General features: G+C 46.1%; 1 protein-coding gene across 2 annotated transcripts in view; it reads right to left on the bottom strand.

Annotated features, from left to right (window-relative positions):
• LOC143765663 (uncharacterized) overlaps positions 1-7783 on the bottom strand; it is a 36334-nt gene extending 28551 nt beyond the window's left edge. For both annotated transcript variants that reach the window (XM_077252548.1, XM_077252549.1), the window contains exons 1-2: positions 7488-7783; positions 1259-1278 (exon numbers count right to left, since the gene is read on the bottom strand). In XM_077252548.1, the coding sequence (XP_077108663.1) occupies positions 1259-1278; positions 7488-7562 (95 nt within the window). In that variant the 5' untranslated portion in view covers positions 7563-7783. The remainder of the gene's footprint in view (positions 1-1258; positions 1279-7487) is intronic.
• Positions 7784-19609: the final 11826 nt, after the last annotated feature.

The following is a 19609-nucleotide window of genomic DNA, read 5'->3' as shown; positions in this document are numbered from 1 at the left end:
GTAATAGGAGGAGATATAGGGAGGTTATATGGAGTAATAGGAGGAGATATAGGGGAGATTATATGGAGTAATAGGGGGAGATATAGGGAGGTTATATGGAGTAATAGGAGGAGATATAGGGGGTTATATGGAGTAATAGGAGGAGATATAGGGAGGTTATATGGAGTAATAGGAGGAGATATAGGGAGGTTATATGGAGTAATAGGAGTAGATATAGGAGGGTTATATGGAGTAATAGGAGGAGATATAGGGGAGGTTATATGGAGCAATAGGAGGAGATATAGGGAGGTTATATGGAGTAATAGGAGTAGATATAGGGAGGTTATATGGAGTAATAGGAGGAGATATAGGGAGGTTATATGGAGTAATAGGAGGAGATATAGGAGAGGTTATATGGAGTAATAGGAGGAGATATAGGGAGGTTATATGGAGTAATAGGAGGAGATATAGGGGAGATTATATGGAGTAATAGGGGGAGATATAGGGAGGTTATATGGAGTAATAGGAGGAGATATAGGGAGGTTATATGGAGTAATAGGAGGAGATATAGGGAGGTTATATGGAGTAATAGGAGGAGATATAGGGGAGATTATATGGAGTAATAGGGGGAGATATAGGGAGGTTATATGGAGTAATAGGAGGAGATATAGGGAGGTTATATGGAGTAATAGGAGGAGATATAGGGGAGGTTATATGGAGTAATAGGAGGAGATATAGGGAGGTTATATGGAGTAATAGGAGGAGATATAGGGAGGTTATATGGAATAATAGGAGGAGATATAGGGAGGTTATATGGAGTAATAGGAGGAGATATAGGGAGGTTATATGGAGTAATAGGGGGAGATATAGGGAGGTTATATGGAGTAATAGGAGGAGATATAGGGAGGTTATATGGAGTAATAGGAGGAGATATAGGGGAGGTTATATGGAGTAATAGGAGGAGATATAGGGAGGTTATATGGAGTAATAGGAGGAGATATAGGGAGGTTATATGGAGTAATAGGAGGAGATATAGGGGAGGTTGTATGGAGTAATAGGAGGAGATATAGGGAGGTTATATGGAGTAATAGGAGGAGATATAGGGAGGTTATATGGAGTAATAGGAGTAGATATAGGGGGTTATATGGAGTAATAGGAGGAGATATAGGGAGGTTATAAGGAGTCTGATTGAGGCCTTACTGAGATATCAAAAGATCCAGATCTGGAAAATGATTACATGGATGTATCTAATGAGGAAACTATTGAGGTGATAACTTACTCTGTGTCCCGACATAGTTTCTATAAAAAAAAAGAAAAAGAAATGTTAAAAACAATCATCTATAATTTTTTTTACACCAGATAATTAGAATTTGGTTCCTATGTGGAATCTGACACCGAACCATCTGCAAGGTTTCATTTATAGAGACTGGTGTCCTCTTATGTGGCACACAGAAGCAGGTCACTATGAAGGCGGCATTTCTGTGCCATGTGTAATATCTATGACGTTTCATCCTGTTCTGACTCTCCAGAAATGAAATAATGCACAGTGAAGTATCATTTGCTTTGCCTCCCCATGTATATTCAGAAAAGCCTGTGGCTCATACAAGTCACGCTGCTCGCCTCTGCAGCCGTTGCTCATTCATGTGACATCATTCAGGTCAGCATTTTCCATTTTCATTAATACAAATGTAATAATTATGTATCTGTACAGTAATGAGTAGCTACAGGGAAGTACATCATTGTGTATAGTCAAATGTGCACACTAGGTCCAATTTCTAAAGCTGCTTGTATATAAATATATTTCTCCCTATAAATCTATTGCTTGAGCCATTCACTGAAGTTTGCATAGACTGGTAAAACCATCAGATCAATGAGAGTGCAAATGGTGAGGAAGGGGTCTCGAGTAATAATGTAATAAAATAATATCTCCATTCAGAGAGCAAAAAGCGATTCTGAAATTGATAAGGAATTGAAATACAAAATGTATATAGTATATTAGAAAGATGCAGAATTTTCCACTATACAATGATTAAATTAGAAGTCGTGTGTTTTTCAGTTCCTTCAGTCACTAGTCCTTTAATAAATATAATTCAACTATTATTGCCTTATTAAGTTGTTCCTTTCAATCTGAAAATTATGTCTTCCTTCTTGTCAGTTATATCTTGTGATTTCATGGAGAACCCCAGGAAATAATATAACTTTCTGTAGTTTAAAGGGGGTCACCATCTCCGTCCCAAGAACTGCCAGTATGATGAAACTGCATGTACTGTACCACTAAAGTTCTTCATGGAAAAAGTTATTGCAGAAACTCCTATCACAGATACTGATGATCATTAGACAGCTTCTTATTTGGTGGAATATAATAAAGCACAACAAGCAGGGATTTTACTTGCTCTTGCAGCCCATGTACTGTACTACTGATGTATTATGGGGAGGAAAACGATACAGAATTCAGGGAACTGTACATTTTGCATAAAATAAATGCAGAGTGTGACAAACAATCAGGTGGGGAGAATGGAGAAAAATGTCATTGGATTGCTTTTTTATCATTTCTTTTCACATGAAACATAACAAATTTGATGTATTTATTGAATTTGCCACATCACTATCACAATTTATGAATGTTTGCTTGGAGTAAGTATACAAACACATTCTTGCTTACATTCACCTGGGGCAAAGATACAGACTGCTACGCTAGCACTTTATCCAAAAAAGACCTAGGGGCTTTTGTAACGCTACCATGGGAAAAATATACAACAATCTGGGTATGACAGTCTCAGTGCATACACACAGTATACCCCGAGGCAGGATCTACAAGTCAACAGCGTATGCCCAAGCTTGGCAGGGGCCATCATAGTGACATTTAGGAAATCTCAATCAGGCTAAGAGAAGTGGACTCTTTCTGATATTGTCACCACCCAGATGATTCTTCAGTGGTAAATACAGTACCACTGCTAACGCATATACAGCATGTTGCATGTGTGATGCAGTGTGTATACCTTATATACATATATACATTCATTGTTATCAATACAGACACCCATGTTATGTATAAACAGTATGTATAACATATTTGCATTTGCTCTGGTATAACTGGTTCCCCGTCTCTCACTGTAATACTTGTGTTACTTAAAGGAGACCTATCTGTAGTAAATAATGGATGGAGCACCTTGGAGATAGGAGTCATCGTTGTGTAACTCATTGTCTTCTATTCTGGATTCCTCATCCCAGGATTGAATGTTACTACAGTGAGTGTTCAGTATCCTCTAGACATGGGTTGCTCATCTGGCCATATCGTTAAGTGGGCTTCATTTGTGAGAAAACACCTATCATTCTAAACCAGGGGTCTTTAAATGTTTTCACTGATGCTTCTCTTGAAACTCAATCCTCACATGTATAAGTCTTTTCCAGACAGTCTGTATGCCACAATGACTCAAGTCAGTAGGTTGGAGGTTCTACGCAATCAAGGTGGCCATAGACTTAATGGTGGCGATAGACTTGAGAATGTTAATTAAAGGCCCCTAAACATTGAGCAATATGTGGATCAAACTGGACAAAATTTTACCTGTCCAACCTTTTGTTCCTCACGGGATCATGGAAATAAAAAAGTTTCAGAATCAAGGAGAATTCTCCCAGCTGTGGCCTCCAGTCTATGGCTTTGCCATCGATGAGTTTGGCTGCCCATATTTATGCAATAAAAGTTAACTGAACCTATAATTTTGGGCAAGACAAGGGGAATATGTATTGTGTATGAGGGTGCCCTCATTCCCATGAAGTGGCAGATGTAGAGGAATGAAGCAGTGTGCATATTAGATTTCAACCCATCCAATGTCTTGTTCCTGAAGATGATAAGCCACTGTCTGGAAGTAACTTATACCCCTCTCTCTACTGAAACACATACTCTATTTGTCCAGACATGATGCCCTAAAAATATCTGATATCTGATAAGTCATTTCTGAGGAAGGTAACATAGATAACGAGACGGGGAATTTACATGATAAGAAAACCTTATCTAGAGATATTACACATTCATGTCACAAGTCCTTGCAGGCAGTGACGCAATAATATCCCCAAAAAAGCTTTTCTCTACATTAAACTATTATACATTAATATAACAGCGGCAAAGCGTATCTGTCACCAGATTCTATAATACAATAGGTGTACATTATTAATCAGATTTCTTAGACATGATGAGGCTGGTGTACATCATTTGAATATTCTTGTAATATGCTATACTGATATGTAAGTCCACCAGCCTCATCAGGTCTAAAAGAGCTATTTAATAACGTATTAAAGGGTGCTTTGTGAGATCTGGTGACACATCTGCCTTAAATTCCCCAATACATCCACGGTCATTGTCATTCATGGGTAATCCCTCATACACCTTAAATGTCTATCAGCAAAACAATGGTTCAACCGATCAGCAGTGATCTCGGCCGTCTCTCCTATTCAATGACATGCTCTGCCAATTGCTGCTCTGTTTTCTATTAAAGACCCTCTGCCAGACACAACCTATCTCAGACAAAACAAAATGATCCGCAGACCAAAATTGGATCCTTAATTTCCACTTCAATCATCTATCCAAGGCACCTATACACATCTTGGCTGAACCTGCCTATATTGGCCAATGTTAGCCTAATGTGTACCTTCTCATAGAATAGATTATCAATATCAGATTGTTGGGGTCCAGTACTGGTGAACAGGGTGGAACTGTTGTTGGGTTGCTGGGAAGTCGTACTATGTAGATGCTTTTGGCAGTGTGTGGCAGCAGTATTTATATATCTGGATTACTCAGATGGCATTTGCTAAGTATGCATTGGGTTCCATACACACACAAGCGGATTGTGATGTACAGTTGCATTAGGGGTTAATATCACTGCCATGATCTATGGCCTAGTTTGGACTTCCATAGATGGGATGCAAGTGTGTCATTAGGCATTAATGACTTTCTAACTCCCACATGAAATACCTAGAAAATTCCTACATGGCAGAATAACTTTTTGACAGATACCTGACATCTGTTAACATCTGCCATGCTGGTCTGAATCACACAAAGGCAACCATTGTATTATCACTCGTTCTTTACCGTACAGTTGTGTTGGAGTGCGAGAATGGGCCAGAATACAACCGCCCACCACCATGTAAACAGTCAGTCAGCAAACATAATGGGCATAAATCAATTCGTCTAAATGGGTTATAATCAGTGTAAGGCCGGTGTCCCACTTGCAACTGCAATGCGAGAAACTCGGGCCTCAAAACTTTGCATTGCCGCTGGCACTCGGGACTAGAGTGTGCGGCTGCATGTATTTCTATGCAGCTTAACGTTCCGGTCCGAACCGCCGGCGGCAGTGCCGGGTATTGAGGCGCGAGTTTCTCACATTGCAGTTGAAAGTGGGACACCGGCCTAAGGGCTTATTCAGACATCCGTGCAAATCGCTCCGAGATCGGACCACAATGCTCAGACCTGCCACAACTCTCCTGACCCGAATGGGACATCCTCATAGAAATCCGTGAAGTCATAATGCTCAGGTCGGGAGACCCACAGGCAGTCCGTGCATTAGCAGTCCGATCTCGGATCGATGTGTATGGACGTATGAATAAACCTTAAATGTCTTTAAATATGAAGATACTAATCAAGAGAAGTTGATTTAAAGTATATACTTTATCTAAAGCTGCATTTATACTGCACAATTATCAGGTTCAACAGATCCTAGGAACGTTTACTTCCCGATAATTGTGCAGCGTATCTCACTGAAAGAGCAAAATGCTCATTCATCAGGTGAAAAGATCTTTTGGCAGGTCTAAAAAAAAATCACTGTTCTTGACAGCACATAATCCTGTGTAAACAGTACTTGTGCTGCCGAGAACAATGACAGCCTATGTGCACAAAAAGATCCATTACTGATCATTCTGTGTGCATCATAAGCGCTGCTTGCCTGTCTAATCAGGCTACTAAATGACTGACAATATACTTCTATGCAGCCAGTCAGTGATTAGTTAATGGCCGCCATTGGCCAGAGTAAATGGGCCTTTAATCTAGTCGTTTATGCATAGACGGTGTAACCTAGTAGATCACTACCGTGCACGATTGTAATAAAACGTTTGAATACGTTACATACTGGGCTTTTTCAGCAATGTGTGACAGTAAGCAGGATATGAGTCAGAATCCGGCTGTGGTTCAATCTACTGAGGAATTACCTATTGTCAGACTGTAAAGGGAGTTAGTGGACAATATTCTGCGCTGTCGACAGAATGTCAGGTTTCAGTCCAGTACCAGATGTTGTCATGTGGTTCCGTTTTTTGGCGCCCACATTCAAAGCATTAACCTATTTAAATGATACTCCTCCTCTCTCGTCATACATGTGGAATTTCCTGAAGAAGAAGTTATATACTTCAAAACGCGTAGAAATAAACCACCACCTCACTTTACCATACTGGGATATACGTCTCTATTCTGTCGGCAGCACGGAATATTGTTCACTAACTCCCTTTACAGTCTGATGGTCGCTTGCTGACTCGTGGATCCGCTGCAGCTGATTTTCTACATTATATGCATCTTTGACAGATTGAACAGGTTAGTTTAATCTGAGTGTAAAGCTTACTGTATTTCTCAGATAAGACCCTATTTGTGCTGATCTCTCCTATAGGTTCTTGGCTATTGTCTGACATAACAGTGCTGGCATATGTAGTTCCCCTGTGGCTTTTAGGGCCATGTATTGCCTGTAAATAGGAACAACGGTGGTTTCCATCTGGATAGTTGAGACTCACGTTAAGTCATGCCCCTTTACCAGTTTGATAATGTCACTAATCCTCACCTGAGGTACCAAAGATTCATCAATTCTCCCATAATCTGTAAAGCTGGTTCTGTGACACGTGTGTTCCCTCAGAAGTTTAAAGTTGTCAGATGTCTCACCAACTGTTCTCACTGGTGAAACGTCTACATCTCTGGGTAATATATTTACCCACCTTTATCCTTCTACACTGACTATATCCCGACTAGAAATGAAACGCTTGTCATGAAAAGGACCCTTGTTCTAAACTTCTGCACTCTCCGATCCTCTATGTTAAAGATTAAGTAGAGCTAATGTTTACTACTGGTCTGCAAGTTCTTTTGTCTTTTTAGCCTTCACAATGAGCTCATTTCCCAAGGAAGTACAAGCCTTGGGGAAAAAGTTATTGTAGTGTCCTCATAGTCACGTCATCTTTTCGGTGAATTGTTTTTGGATATTTATGTCTTGAATCCCGGTCAGACTCCTCTCACACACTCAAACCAGATCTCGCACTTTGCACCGACAAGGCGCTGTACCCTGAAACACGGTGTCTGCAAATTGAGATCCTGGTTTTGGCTTTTATCCTAAGACATGTGACAAGGCTCGTTAGAGTCGACATTGACTTTTAGGATTGCTACTTCCTATAGGTGGCACTAGGGATCTAGTCATCTACCTCTCTGAAGAGACAATTTGCATATCTCAATATTAATAATATATATCAGTACTGTCTTTACTTACTGAAGCGCTGACATGGACGAGATAACCAGCCAAGAACTTGATGTTGAATTTCCTTTGGAAAGAATTGACTGCCATGTCTTGTTCCCTTGGTGGTCTTTGTTTTTCTGTCACAAGTCTTGCTTCTCTTCTTCCCTATGACCTATCCTGCTCACATCCTCTGTCTTGTCTATCTGTCTCTCTTCCTCTCTCCTCCTTGGACATTATATCTCCACCCACCTCCTGTTTCTTAACTTCTTGAAGTCTCACTCAGTCACGCCTTATTGTGACCCTCATTGCCCTTCTGTTTCTCTGTCTTTTCCTGGTTGACACCTTCTCACACTGGCAAGTCACTGCCTTCTTCACACCTCCCATTCCTCTGCTTCACCTCCCACTTCTTTGTTACAGTACTCTGTACACCTAGACAGCTGCTGTCCCTGCTTTCTCCACCTCCTCTTGCCTGTCTTTGTCCTTACTAGGAGTTACGGATGAGATATTGAGTGGTCCTTAGCACATCTGTCTCACACACTTCTGGAGTTTGGGGGCTTGGATGTTCTCAATTCTAAACATCTTCAATTTAGCTTTTCTACTTTCAGAAACTACATTGAGAATCTCGCGTCTGCATCTACATTTTATATTAACATTACTAACCTTAAAGGTCAAACTACTTTGTTAGATCCCACCTCATCCCTCAGTGGCATAGAGGTAACCCACGCTCAGCAACAAGAGTGATTGTTGTAACTATAAGAGGTACTCCAGGAATAGAAAAAAAAAATAATGAAAATGTAATGAAATAATTCCTAGCTAGAGTAAATCACTTTTGTCTTTTCAAGATTGGTAGCAACTATGCCACATTAAAATAGCTGCTGTCTTGTTACACTAGGGTATGTGCACACATCAGGATTTCTTGCAGAAATTTCCTGAAGAAAACCGGAAATTTTCTGCTAGAAATCCGCATGTTTCTTTTTGCGTTTTTTTCCCGTTTTTTTTTGCGTTTTTTTTAGCATTTTGCAAGCGTAATTAGCTTGCAGAATGCTAAAGTTTTCCAAGCGATCTGTAGCATCGCTTGGAAAACTGATTGACAGGTTGGTCACACTTGTCAAACATAGTGTTTGACAAGTGTGACCAACCTTTTTACTATAGATGCAGCCTATGCAGCATCAATAGTAAAAGATAGAATGTTAACCCCTTCACCCCCGGAGCTTTTTCCGTTTTTCCGTTTTCGTTTTTCGCTCCCCTCCTTCCCAGAGCCATAACTTTTTTATTTTTCCGTCAATTTGGCCATGTGAGGGCTTATTTTTTGCGGGACGAGTTGTACTTTTGAACGACATCATTGGTTTTAGCATGTCGTGTACTAGAAAACAGGAAAAAAATTCCAAGTGCAGTGAAATTGCAAAAAAAGTGCAATCCCACACTTGTTTTTTGCTTGCCTATTTTGCTAGGTTCACTAAATGCTAAAACTGACCTGCCATTATGATTCTCCAGGTCACTACGAGTTCATAGACACCTAACATGACTAGGTTATTTTTCACCTAAGTGGTGAAAAAAAATTCCAAACTTTGCAAAAAACAAAACAAAACAAAATTGCGCCATTTTCCGATACTCGTAGCGTCTCCATTTTTCGTGATCTGGGGTCAGGTGAGGGCTTATTTTTTGCGTGCCGAGCTGGCGTTTTAAATGATAGCATTTTGGTGTAGATACGTTCTTTTGATCGCCCGTTATTGCATTTTAATGCAATGTCGTGGCGACCAAAAAAACGTAAATCTGGCGTTTCGAATTTTTTTCTCATTACGCCATTTAGCGATCAGGTTAATGCTTTTTTTTTATTGATAGATCGGGCGATTCTGAACGCGGCGATACCAAATATGTGTAGGTTGGGTTTTTTTTTTATTGATTTATTTTGATTGGGGCGAAAGGGGGGTGATTTAAACTTTTATATTTTTTTTATTTTTTTCACATTTTTAAAAACTTTTTTTTTTTACTTTTGCCATGCTTCTATAGCCTCCATGGGAGGCTAGAAGCAGGCACAGCCCGATCGGCTCTGCTATGCAGCAGTGATCATAAGATCGCTGCTACACAGCAGATTTGCAGGTGTGCTGTGAGCGCCGACCACAGGGGGGCGCTCACAGCCACCGGCAATCAGTAACCATAGAGGTCTCAAGGACCTCTATCGTTACAATGGAGGAGCATCGCCGACCCCCGATCATGTGACGGGGGTCGGCGATGCGCTCATATCCGGCCGCACGGCCGGATGCGGTAGTTAAATGCCGCTGTCTGCGTTTGACAGCGGCATTTAACTAGTTAATAGGCGCGCGCAGATCGCGATTCTGCTCGCGCCTATTGCGGGCACATGTCAGCTGTTCAAAACAGCTGACATGTCCCGGCTTTGATGTGCGCTCACCGCCGGAGCGCACATCAAAGCGGGGGTCCCGACATGTGACGTACTATACCGTCACATGTCGGGAAGGGGTTAAAAATAATTTAAAAAATGGTTATACTCACCTTCTGCAGACAGCCGATCTCCTCAGCGGCGTCCGTTCCTATAGATGGTGTGTGCAGGACCTTCGATGACGTCGCGGTCACGTGACCGCGACGTCATCGCGGTCATGTGACCGCGACGTCATCGCAGGTCCTTCACACACACCAGCTATAGGAACGGAAGCGGCAGCGTGCACCTGAGAGGCGGGAAGACTGCGGGGGCCATCGAAGGTGAGTATATGACTATTTTTTATTTTAATTCTTTTTTTTTTACCAATTATATGGTGCCCAGTCCGTGGAGGAGAGTCTCCTCTCCTCCACCCTGGGTACCAACCGCACATGATCTGCTTACTTCCCGCATGGTGGGCATAGCCACATGCGGAAAGTAAGCAGATCAATGCATTCCTAGTTGTGCGGAATCCCCACAATTCCGCAAATTTAATGAACATGTTCTCTTTTTTCCGCGATGCGATTTTTTTGCGGAAAAAAATGCAACATTTGCACAAGATATGCGGAATACACTGAAAATAATGGGAGGCATATGTAAGCGTTTTTTTCGCGTTTTTATCACATTTTTATAGCGAAAAAACGCGAAAAAAAAACGCGAAAAATACTGAACGTGTGCACATGGCCTAAATGAAACCAGTCCTAGAATATTGAGACAGGAGCCTGTGAGCAGGTGCAGTCGTAAGCTCTGCTGCTGTGACCCGGAGATAGCTTGACAGTGGTCACAGCAGCGGAGAGTCACATGCTCACAGACACCTATGCTAATATTCTAGGTCTGGTTTTAGTCAGTGTAACAAAATTTTTATGTACTATAATGATTACCTCCCTAGACAAAACAAATGTGATTTACTAATTAAAGGGGCTATTCAGGACTTTATTTATTTTCCCCTATGGGGTAAGAAATGACAGGCAGGTAGTTGCTATCTACTGTACCTGCTTGTTTTGCCCGGCAATGATTTCTGCAGTTTCAGGGGAGCATCATCATAAGTTCTGACCTGGAGGCGGAGTTAGTCAGAGCCTGAGAGAGGAGAGGAGGGAAGTCAAGGAGAACCTGGGGAGTGGAGCTGTAACCAAGCTCACCCCAGAGCTGAGCGCCAGAAACCGGACACTGGAGTCTGTGGTTGCTCGGGTACTGAAGTCCTGGCAGCTAAATCTGGACTGCAGGAGGCTGCAGGTCTCTTGGCCCAAATAACACCCAGCGGCACAGCAGCATCCCAGAGCCCGGAGCCGCCACATAGGAGCAACACCTGTAAAAGGCTCAAGCAGCTTGCCATGGGGGTAACATTTTGTTCTAACTGCCAGACAGTGAGAGGAACCTGAGCAGAGCTTAAAGCAGCAGGGACCTAAGAGGACAGCGCAGAAGAAGGACCTCCAAACCCACCTGGCCAGGTGGATCCCAAATTGCTTCCAGGCTGCCCGGATCCCTATACCATCTGTTACCTGTGCCCTGGACTGCACCTTCAGCTGACAAGTAAACGTAAATAAAACTACAGCCCTTGTGTCCTCCAGTCATTTCTCGCACCCTCAGTCCTGCACCCCAACGTCCACCAACCACTTACAACAGTACCGGTAGCCCTGGAGCCCCGCTCCACCTGTGGAGAGAGAACCATCCTAGCTGTGTCACCATCGGCGCCAGCGGTCCACTTAAGCAGCGTCGGCCATCCATTGCCAAACACCACAGGTGGCGTCACGTTAAATCCCCTATAAACTTTCCCTCATTATTTTATTGCGCGCCCAGGGCCACAGGCCGGGTCACTGCTGCCGTGTCAATCTCCCTTGAAGAACTGCCCGACCCGGACAAAATAGCCCTAGCAGGCGTCACATACAGTATGTCCAAAGCTCAGTCAACCCTTTTAATTAGAAAAAGAAGTGCCCCTAATGCCACTCTATGGGACCTAACTTTCTAGGAAAAGTTATATCCGAACTTCAAGGTCTTCAGATGCCATCATGCATTGCATTGTGTTCGGGGTTCAGCCTGAATATACCGACTGGACTACCGCCTCAACACATTTATTTAACTATACCTGTGTTGCCTAATCTAAATTTTCTTCATAACCAGGACCTAGGTATCATGTTCTCACATGCTTTATGCATTTAATAGCCCTCTGTGTCTGTACTGTTGCATATTCTGGCTGATAACTGGTTCATGCAGCATTATATGAACACCCGATTCTTACACTATGGCTGGCCGAACAACGAAAGTAATTGTTACCATCCACCTCTCGTGTCTCCCCTATCTACTCATAGATTGTAAGCATGCGAGCAGGGTCCTCATTCCTTTTGATATTTGTGGATTTATGTGCTTACTGTTATGCTGTAAAGAGCAGGCCGGAGCGAGCCGTCCCCTCCCCCCCACAGACGGCGTACGTGCAGGCCGTCATGACAGGGGTTTGGGAGCAGAAGGTCAGGAGAGGTAGGGGTTAATTATGGGAGGAGAGTCTTATTCATGAGGAGGGGGTTTATAGGGTGGGGGGTGGGTGGTGCTTACCAGTTCCCGCTCTGGTGGCAGCAAGAAGATATCCACACCATGTTGGCTATTGATGGCGTGCTGCAGCAGCTGCGGGCGGCAGCGGAGCATCAGCCTCCTGGCTGGCTAGAGGCACAGGTGGCTGGAATCCTGGGAAGCAGCAGCGGAGATGTGCATGCAGCGTCCAGTGGTGAGCGGCGCTCCCGGCCTCCAGATCGGCTGTCCCCTGATTCCCTTCGACCCCAGCGCAGGCGCAGGAGCCCCTCCAGGGACCCTCCGGACCGAGCGCCCGCCCGCAAATGCCCTAGCAGGGCGCGCTGGGGCCTGCGGCGGTGGAGAGGCCTGCTTCTCCTGCACTTCGGGGGGCGGGGCCTCCACGCGCTGCAGCTTCTTCTGCCGGTGATGTCACGGCGGGTCGCCGCGGTGCAGCTACTGCCGGGCGACCTGCTTCTGCCACAGCACAGCGACAGCGAGGGAGAGCCACCAATGCAGCGGCTGGCAGCGCCGTCGGTTCCCCCGGGCTGCCGGGCCCGTTCAGCGAGCCGGGATCGTCGCCAGGGTCGTCAGCCGATTTGGAAGGAGCCGTGGTCGGGGGTCCGAAGAGCCTGCATCCCACGGTGGGCCTGCGCAGAGTGTCCTTTCCCACCGGGCTGCATCGGGATCGTCTGCAGCGGGCCTGGACCGGGCCGGATCTTCACGTCCCCCATCGCGCGGTGAGACGCAGCCTCGCGGGGTTCCACGGAGCGGTTCGGGAGCGGATGACGGCTGGACGAGCGGGACGTCTGCGGCTGGGGGGACCCCAGCTCCCCTGCAGCCTGGTGAGCAAGACTCTATGTCTGTTTTGTTACCGGCGCTATCCTTTTCCCCGGCGGTTGGGGTTAGTCAGGCGAGTGGGGCGGCGGTTTTGGGGGAGCAAGGGGTGGTTCGGTCGGCTTAGGGGAGCGAGGGGGTGGGCGAGTTGTTGTCTAGTGTTCGTGAGTTGCTCGCACGATTGGGAGGCGTTAGGTCCGTGCCATCCCCTTTGGCCGCGTGGGTTGGTCCTACGGATTTGGGTTTGGGGGTGTCGGGAGGGGGTGCTTTGGCGCCCAGTAGCTCATCTGAGCCCGTGTCGGTGTCGGTGCAGACCGAAAAGGAGAAGGAAGGCGGGATTCGTTTGGACGACAAGGCGCGGGGCGAAATTTATGTCTGTTTTGAGGGGCCGCTTGGGGCTCATTTGAAAAAGGAGGTGAGGGAGAAGATCTGGAAAGACGAATATGAGCAAAAAGGAGGACAGTAGGAAAGAGGACGAGGAAAAGCGGAGGTGGCGTCTTATCCCGCAGACTTTTGCGAACTGGTTGCAAGCGTTCGCGATTCTGGCGAGCGTAATTGGTGAAAAGGCGCCCGAGAATTGTTCAGCACTATTCTGTTATATGGATTCGATAGGCGAGGCGCACAGGGCGTATGGGGGTCAGGCTTGGCTTCGGTACGACGAACAGTTTAGGCAGCGGAAGGCGGTTCGTCCGGCGATCCGGTGGGATCAAAAGGACATTGGTTTGTGGTTGCGGGTAATGGCGCCGACGAAATTTGGTCATTCCTTTCAGGGCGGGGCCGGAAATGCCGGCCAAACCGCGGCGCAAGGGAGTTCTTCTGGATCAGGAAGTCAGTCTGGGCAATCGGGGGGCCAGAAGCATGGTTTGTGTTCACAGTTTAACGACGGCCAGTGCAAATTCGGGGCCACTTGTAAGTTTAAGCACGCGTGCTCGCATTGCAGCGGATCCTCCCATGGCGCCGCTAAGTGCTTCAAGAAAAAAGGAAAGCCCGATGGTAATTCAAAAGGGGGTGACGCCGGTGAGGCTGGACGCGATGGTCCCCTATCTAAATAGGTTTCCGGATAGGGAGAAAGTGGAGTTGTTGTTTTTAGGTTTTTGTGATGGTTTTCGGATACCTGCCCCTCCTTTTGGTATTCCTCAAGTTTTGAGGAATTTGAGATCCGCGGTTTTGCACACGGCGGTTGTGTCTGAAAAGTTGAACAAGGAAGTGGCGTTGGGTAGGATGTCCGGCCCTTTCCCCGTTCCTCCCCTCGATGATTTGGTTGTTTAACCGTTGGGTGTGGTCCCGAAGAAGGAGCCTAACAAGTTTAGGCTAATTCAGCATTTGTCTTATCCCAGGGGGCGGTCTGTGAATGACAGGATAGACCCAGAGCTTTGCTCTGTGGTTTATACGTCTTTTGACGAGGCGATACGTTTGGTGCGTAGCTGCGGCAGGGGCGCGTTGTTGGCAAAAACCGATATTGAGTCGGCTTTTCGGTTACTTCCCGTTCATCCGGATAGCGTGAGACTGTTGGGTTGTTATTGGGACCGGGGGTTCTATGTTGATAGATGTTTGCCGATGGGTTGTTCGTTGTCCTGCGCTTATTTTGAGGCTTTTAGTTCCTTTCTCGAGTGGGTTGTTCGGGATTTGTCGGGTTTTGACTCGGTGATTCATTATTTGGACAACTTTTTGTGCATCGGGCCTGCTCAGTCCAATTGTTGTGACGTAGCATTGGAGGCAGTGTTTTGGGTGGCGGAACGGTTTGGAGTTCCTTAGGCGCCTGGATTAACTGAGGGGCCCAGTACGTGTATTTCTTTTTTGGGCATTGTCACTGATTCCGTTGAATGGGAGTTTCGGTTACCTGAAGAAAAAGTGGTCGGTTTGAGAAGCGAGGTGGCTCTTGCGCGTCGTTTGTTGCCTTTGCGGGAGGTTCAGTCCCTTCTCGGCAAATTGAATTTTGCGTGCAGAATCATCCCAATGGGGAGGGTTTTTTCTCGCAGGCTGGCGGGTGCTACGGCGGGGGTTAAGGCCCCCCATCATTTTGTCCGCTTGTCTAGCGAGCACAAAGCTGATCTGGAGGTGTGGGACAGTTTCTTGGCGCGGTACAATGGCCGATCGCTGCTGATGGAAGAAGTGGTGGCCAACTCGGATTTGGAGCTGTTCACGGACGCCTCGGGTGGTGTTGGTTTTGCCGCCTTTTTTGGTGGTCGGTGGTGTGCCTCCAGGTGGCCTGATGACTGGTTCGGTTCCAGGTTGGTAAAAAACGTGACTTTGTTGGAGATTTTTCCTATCCTGGTTGCCGTTTATTTGTGGAAAGAGGATTTGCGCAATCGGAGGGTTTGGCTCAATTGTGATAACATGGCAGTTGTTTGCGTTATCAACAGCTTAACGGCATCTTCTCCGCCAGTTATCAGGGTTTTGCGTCAGTTGGTGTTGTTTTGCATGTCGATCAATGCGTATGTTACGGCATCTCATGTGCCTGGGGTTGAGAACTCCATTGCTGACTCTTTGTCTCGATTCCAGTGGGAACGTTTCCGTGCTTTGGCCCCAGATGCGGAGGAGGCGGGGTTGGAATGCCCTCAGGAACTCTGGAGCGTGGTATCCGGGCTGCAGGACCTTTGATTCATGCGTCTTTGGCACCCAGCACATGGGCGGTGTACCGGTCGGTATGGGGTGAATGGGAGTCCTGGTTGGTGTCTTGCGGGGCAGATAACGTGGGTGATGATCAGGTGGGGGCCTTGTTGTTGTGGTTGAGACGTGGTGCTGATGAAGGGTGGTCGGCGTCGAAGGTGGAGAGAGTTAGGTCGGCTTTGGCTTTTTGTTTCCAGCTCAGGGGTTTATGGGATTTGACAAAGTTGTTTCTGGTCAGGCAGGCGGTAAAAGGTTTTAGAAGGAATGCGGGTCGGGGGGATCGGAGGCGTCCGATTTCTTTTAGCCTGCTGGAAAGAGTTGGTGCGCAGCTGGACGAGATTTGTACATCTAGTTTTGAGGTGGCTCTTTTCCGTTTAGCTTTTTCCCTGGCGTTTTTCGGTGCTTTGCGAGTCGGGGAAATTGTGTCTCCTAACACGTACAGGCAAGGGGGGCTTTTGGCTAGGGACGTGGTGCTTACCGAAGGTGGTTTACAATTTTGGTTGCGTAGGTCGAAGACGGACCAGGAAGGTAGAGGTGAACGTGTAGTTTTGGGTGCTGTTGTGGGTTCGCTCATGTGTCCCGTCAGTTGTTGGCAAGTTTTTAATAGTTTTCAGCCTTCTAGGGCTGGACCTTTGTTGTGTCATGAGAATGGGTCCTTTTTGTCGAAATTTCAGTTTGTGGCGGTTCTTAGGCGGGCATTGTCGGGGATGGGGCTGGATGCTTCCCATTTTGCAGCTCACTCTTTCCGTATTGGGGCCGCGACAGAGGCGGCTATGGGAGGTTTGGCACCCAAGGTTGTACAGAGGATCGGGAGATGGGAGTCGGGGCGTTACAGGAGCTATGTTAGACCCTGATAGTTTGGGGGGGTCCACATTGTTTTTTGTATTTGTGGTAAAAATTTGGTGGAATCTAAGTTGTTTGTGTTTTTCCAGGTCCTCATCCCGTTGGTTTGGATCGTCGGCCATTCATACGTGTATTGGGGCGCGAGACGTGCGGACGTTCGGTGGGACGGACGCCAACTCGGGTTTTCCAAGGATGTGGCCGTGGTCAGGTGGTTGGGTTTTCGGGGATTGGGATGGAACGGGGTTTTGCAGGAGGTGCATAATGGCACTCGTTTGGATAGGCCTCCTGACATTTTGGTGTTGCACGTGGGAGGAAATGATTTGGGGATCCGCCCCTGTCGGGAGCTGATCCGGGATATTAAACACGACCTTCTCAGGTTATGGGTGTCCTTTCGGGATTTACTTATGGTGTGGTCGGATATTGTCCCAAGGAGATGTTGGCGTCACGCCAGATCTGCAGAAAAGGTCAATAAGGCCAGAATTAAGGTTAATCGGGCGGTTTCTAAGTTTGTGGTCAGGAATGGTGGTTTGTTTGTCCGTCACTTTGACCTGGAAAAAGGTGGGAATGATTTTCTCCTTGGTGATGGTGTTCACCTGAATGCGGTGAGCATCGATTTGTGGGCCCTAGGTTTGCAGAACGGTATCGAAAGGGCCATAGCGGTCAAGTGTGGGGGGGTCTTGGGTATTTGAGGTGTGCAAATACCCTCGTTGTGGCGGTGGGAGGGGTCCTTGGAGTTGGTTCTAAATTGGCCAGGGGATCCGTCGGGGTACAGATTCTTCAGTTGGTGTAAACTTTGGTTTCGGGTCTGGTGGTCCGGGGGGGGGGGGATCTTGGCAACGGTGGGCCAGATTCCCAGGTTTAAGTGGACATGGTTAACCCTCCGGGGTATTTTGGTGCTCCCGAGCCTGGGTGGTAACGGCTGGGAGTAAATTTATGGTATGTTTTTGTCCACTCTCTATTATGTCTGACCACCAGTTTGGAGCTTCAAGGACTCCTCCCTATGTTATTTTACTGTTATTGTATGTTTGTAATAAAGGCCACTGTCGCCAATTATTATCCAAGATTCGGAGTCTGTTGTTATTTGGAGGGGTCATTCGGCGTCAAATGTGTGGAATGTTTAGGTAAAAGAAGGGGTTCATTCCTTCTGGGTATCGACCAATAGCAATGTCAAGAGCAGGCCGGAGCGAGCCATCCCCTCCCCCCCACAGACGGCGTACGTGCAGGCCGTCATGACAGGGGTTTGGGAGCAGAAGGTCAGGAGAGGTAGGGGTTAATTATGGGAGGAGAGTCTTATTCATGAGGAGGGGGTTTATAGGGTGGGGGGTGGGTGGTGCTTACCAGTTCCCGCTCTGGTGGCAGCAAGAAGATCCCGCCCTCCCGCCCTGTTTTTTGTGTTGTTGTATTGTTGTGTTTTTCGGTAATGGTTTTGGGTCATGGTGGCTCGAGGTGGTGGGAGGGGTCCTTGGAGTTGGTTCTAAATTGGCCTGGGGGATCCATCGGGATACGGATTCTTCAGTTGGTGTAAACTTTGGTCTCGGGTCTGGTGGTCCGGGGGGGGATCTTGGCAACGGTGGGCCGGATTCCCAGGTTTAAGTGGACATGGTTAACCCTCCGGGGTATTTTGGTGCTCCCGAGCCTGGGTGGTAACGGCTGGGAGTAAATTTATGGTATGTTTTTGTCCACTCTCTATTATGTCTGACCACCAGTTTGGAGCTTCAAGGACTCCTCCCTATGCTATTTTACTGTTATTGTATGTTTGTAATAAAGGCCACTGTGGCCAATTATTATCCAAGATTCGGAGTCTGTCGTTATTTGGAGGGGTCATTCGGCGTCAAATGTGTGGGATGTTTAGGTAAAAGAAGGGGTTAATTCCTTCTGGGTATCGACCAATAGCAATGTCATGTCTTTTATTATCTGTACAAGTTCCCTCTAAAATGTAAAGTGCTGCGGAATATGTTAGCGCTATAGAAATTAAAATTATTATTATTATTATTACATAGAAACGGGATTCAAACGAACCCCGTACAAGCCATAGAATACAATGGCCGAGTGGTGCCCAAATGAACTCCCTTTATGTCATTGCAATCTATGGTGCTATTGCGGGTTCGGCTGATTCCTGTTAGATGTATTCAGTACACTGCAGAAAATGCAGTGAGAATAGGGCTTAAAACAGCGCTGCCACATAATATACACAGTTCTTACTGATCAGTGACACCTTTTTAGCTGTTACCAATCAATAATTGCTGTGTACATAATACGGCAGGATCTCAAACTTTGCATGTCGGTATTTTACCTTGCGGACGTTTGGACCCCACTGTTCCTAGAAAATCCAGACCTTTAGGGCAGCTTCAGGACAGTTCTGAGCATGTTAAAGTTATTTAGTAAAATCACTTGTCTGCGTCTGCCAGCTATATTCTTAATTAAAAGGGCAGCCACAGTCGGATAATAGGTTTTCTTTACAGGTATTTAGGAATGAATTCATTAGAACATTTTCTTCTGTTTGGGCACAGTAGCAGTACCCATCCGATTACCCTGACATAATAGTAGGTCAAAATGCCTAAAACACTTCATATTCAAATTGCCTCTTCTGAGAAAAAGAGGACTTAAACTCTATAGCGCCACCTGTTGGAAGTAGCGATCCTACAAGTCACAATCAACCCTTTAACGAGTCGTGCAATATGACTTAGGATAAAAGCCAAATCAGTATCTCAATTCACAGACACGGTGTTTCAGGCTGTTGGCCCTCGTCAGTGCGAAGCATGAGAACTGATTTGGCTAGGTGAGAGGCTCTGGACTGGGGTCTAAGGGCTAGCGTTTCTCCTTATGGAGAGTGACATACCAGCTGGCTTGTCAAGGTAAGGAGGCTTATTCGCCGTGCAATGCTCCTCTGGGAAATTAAATATTCAAATTGCCTCTTCTGAGAAAAAGAGGA

Source organism: Ranitomeya variabilis, chromosome 4 (genome assembly GCF_051348905.1).
Source record: "Ranitomeya variabilis isolate aRanVar5 chromosome 4, aRanVar5.hap1, whole genome shotgun sequence".
Lineage (NCBI taxonomy): Eukaryota > Metazoa > Chordata > Amphibia > Anura > Dendrobatidae > Ranitomeya > Ranitomeya variabilis.
This window is presented reverse-complemented; position numbering and strand designations above follow the sequence as displayed.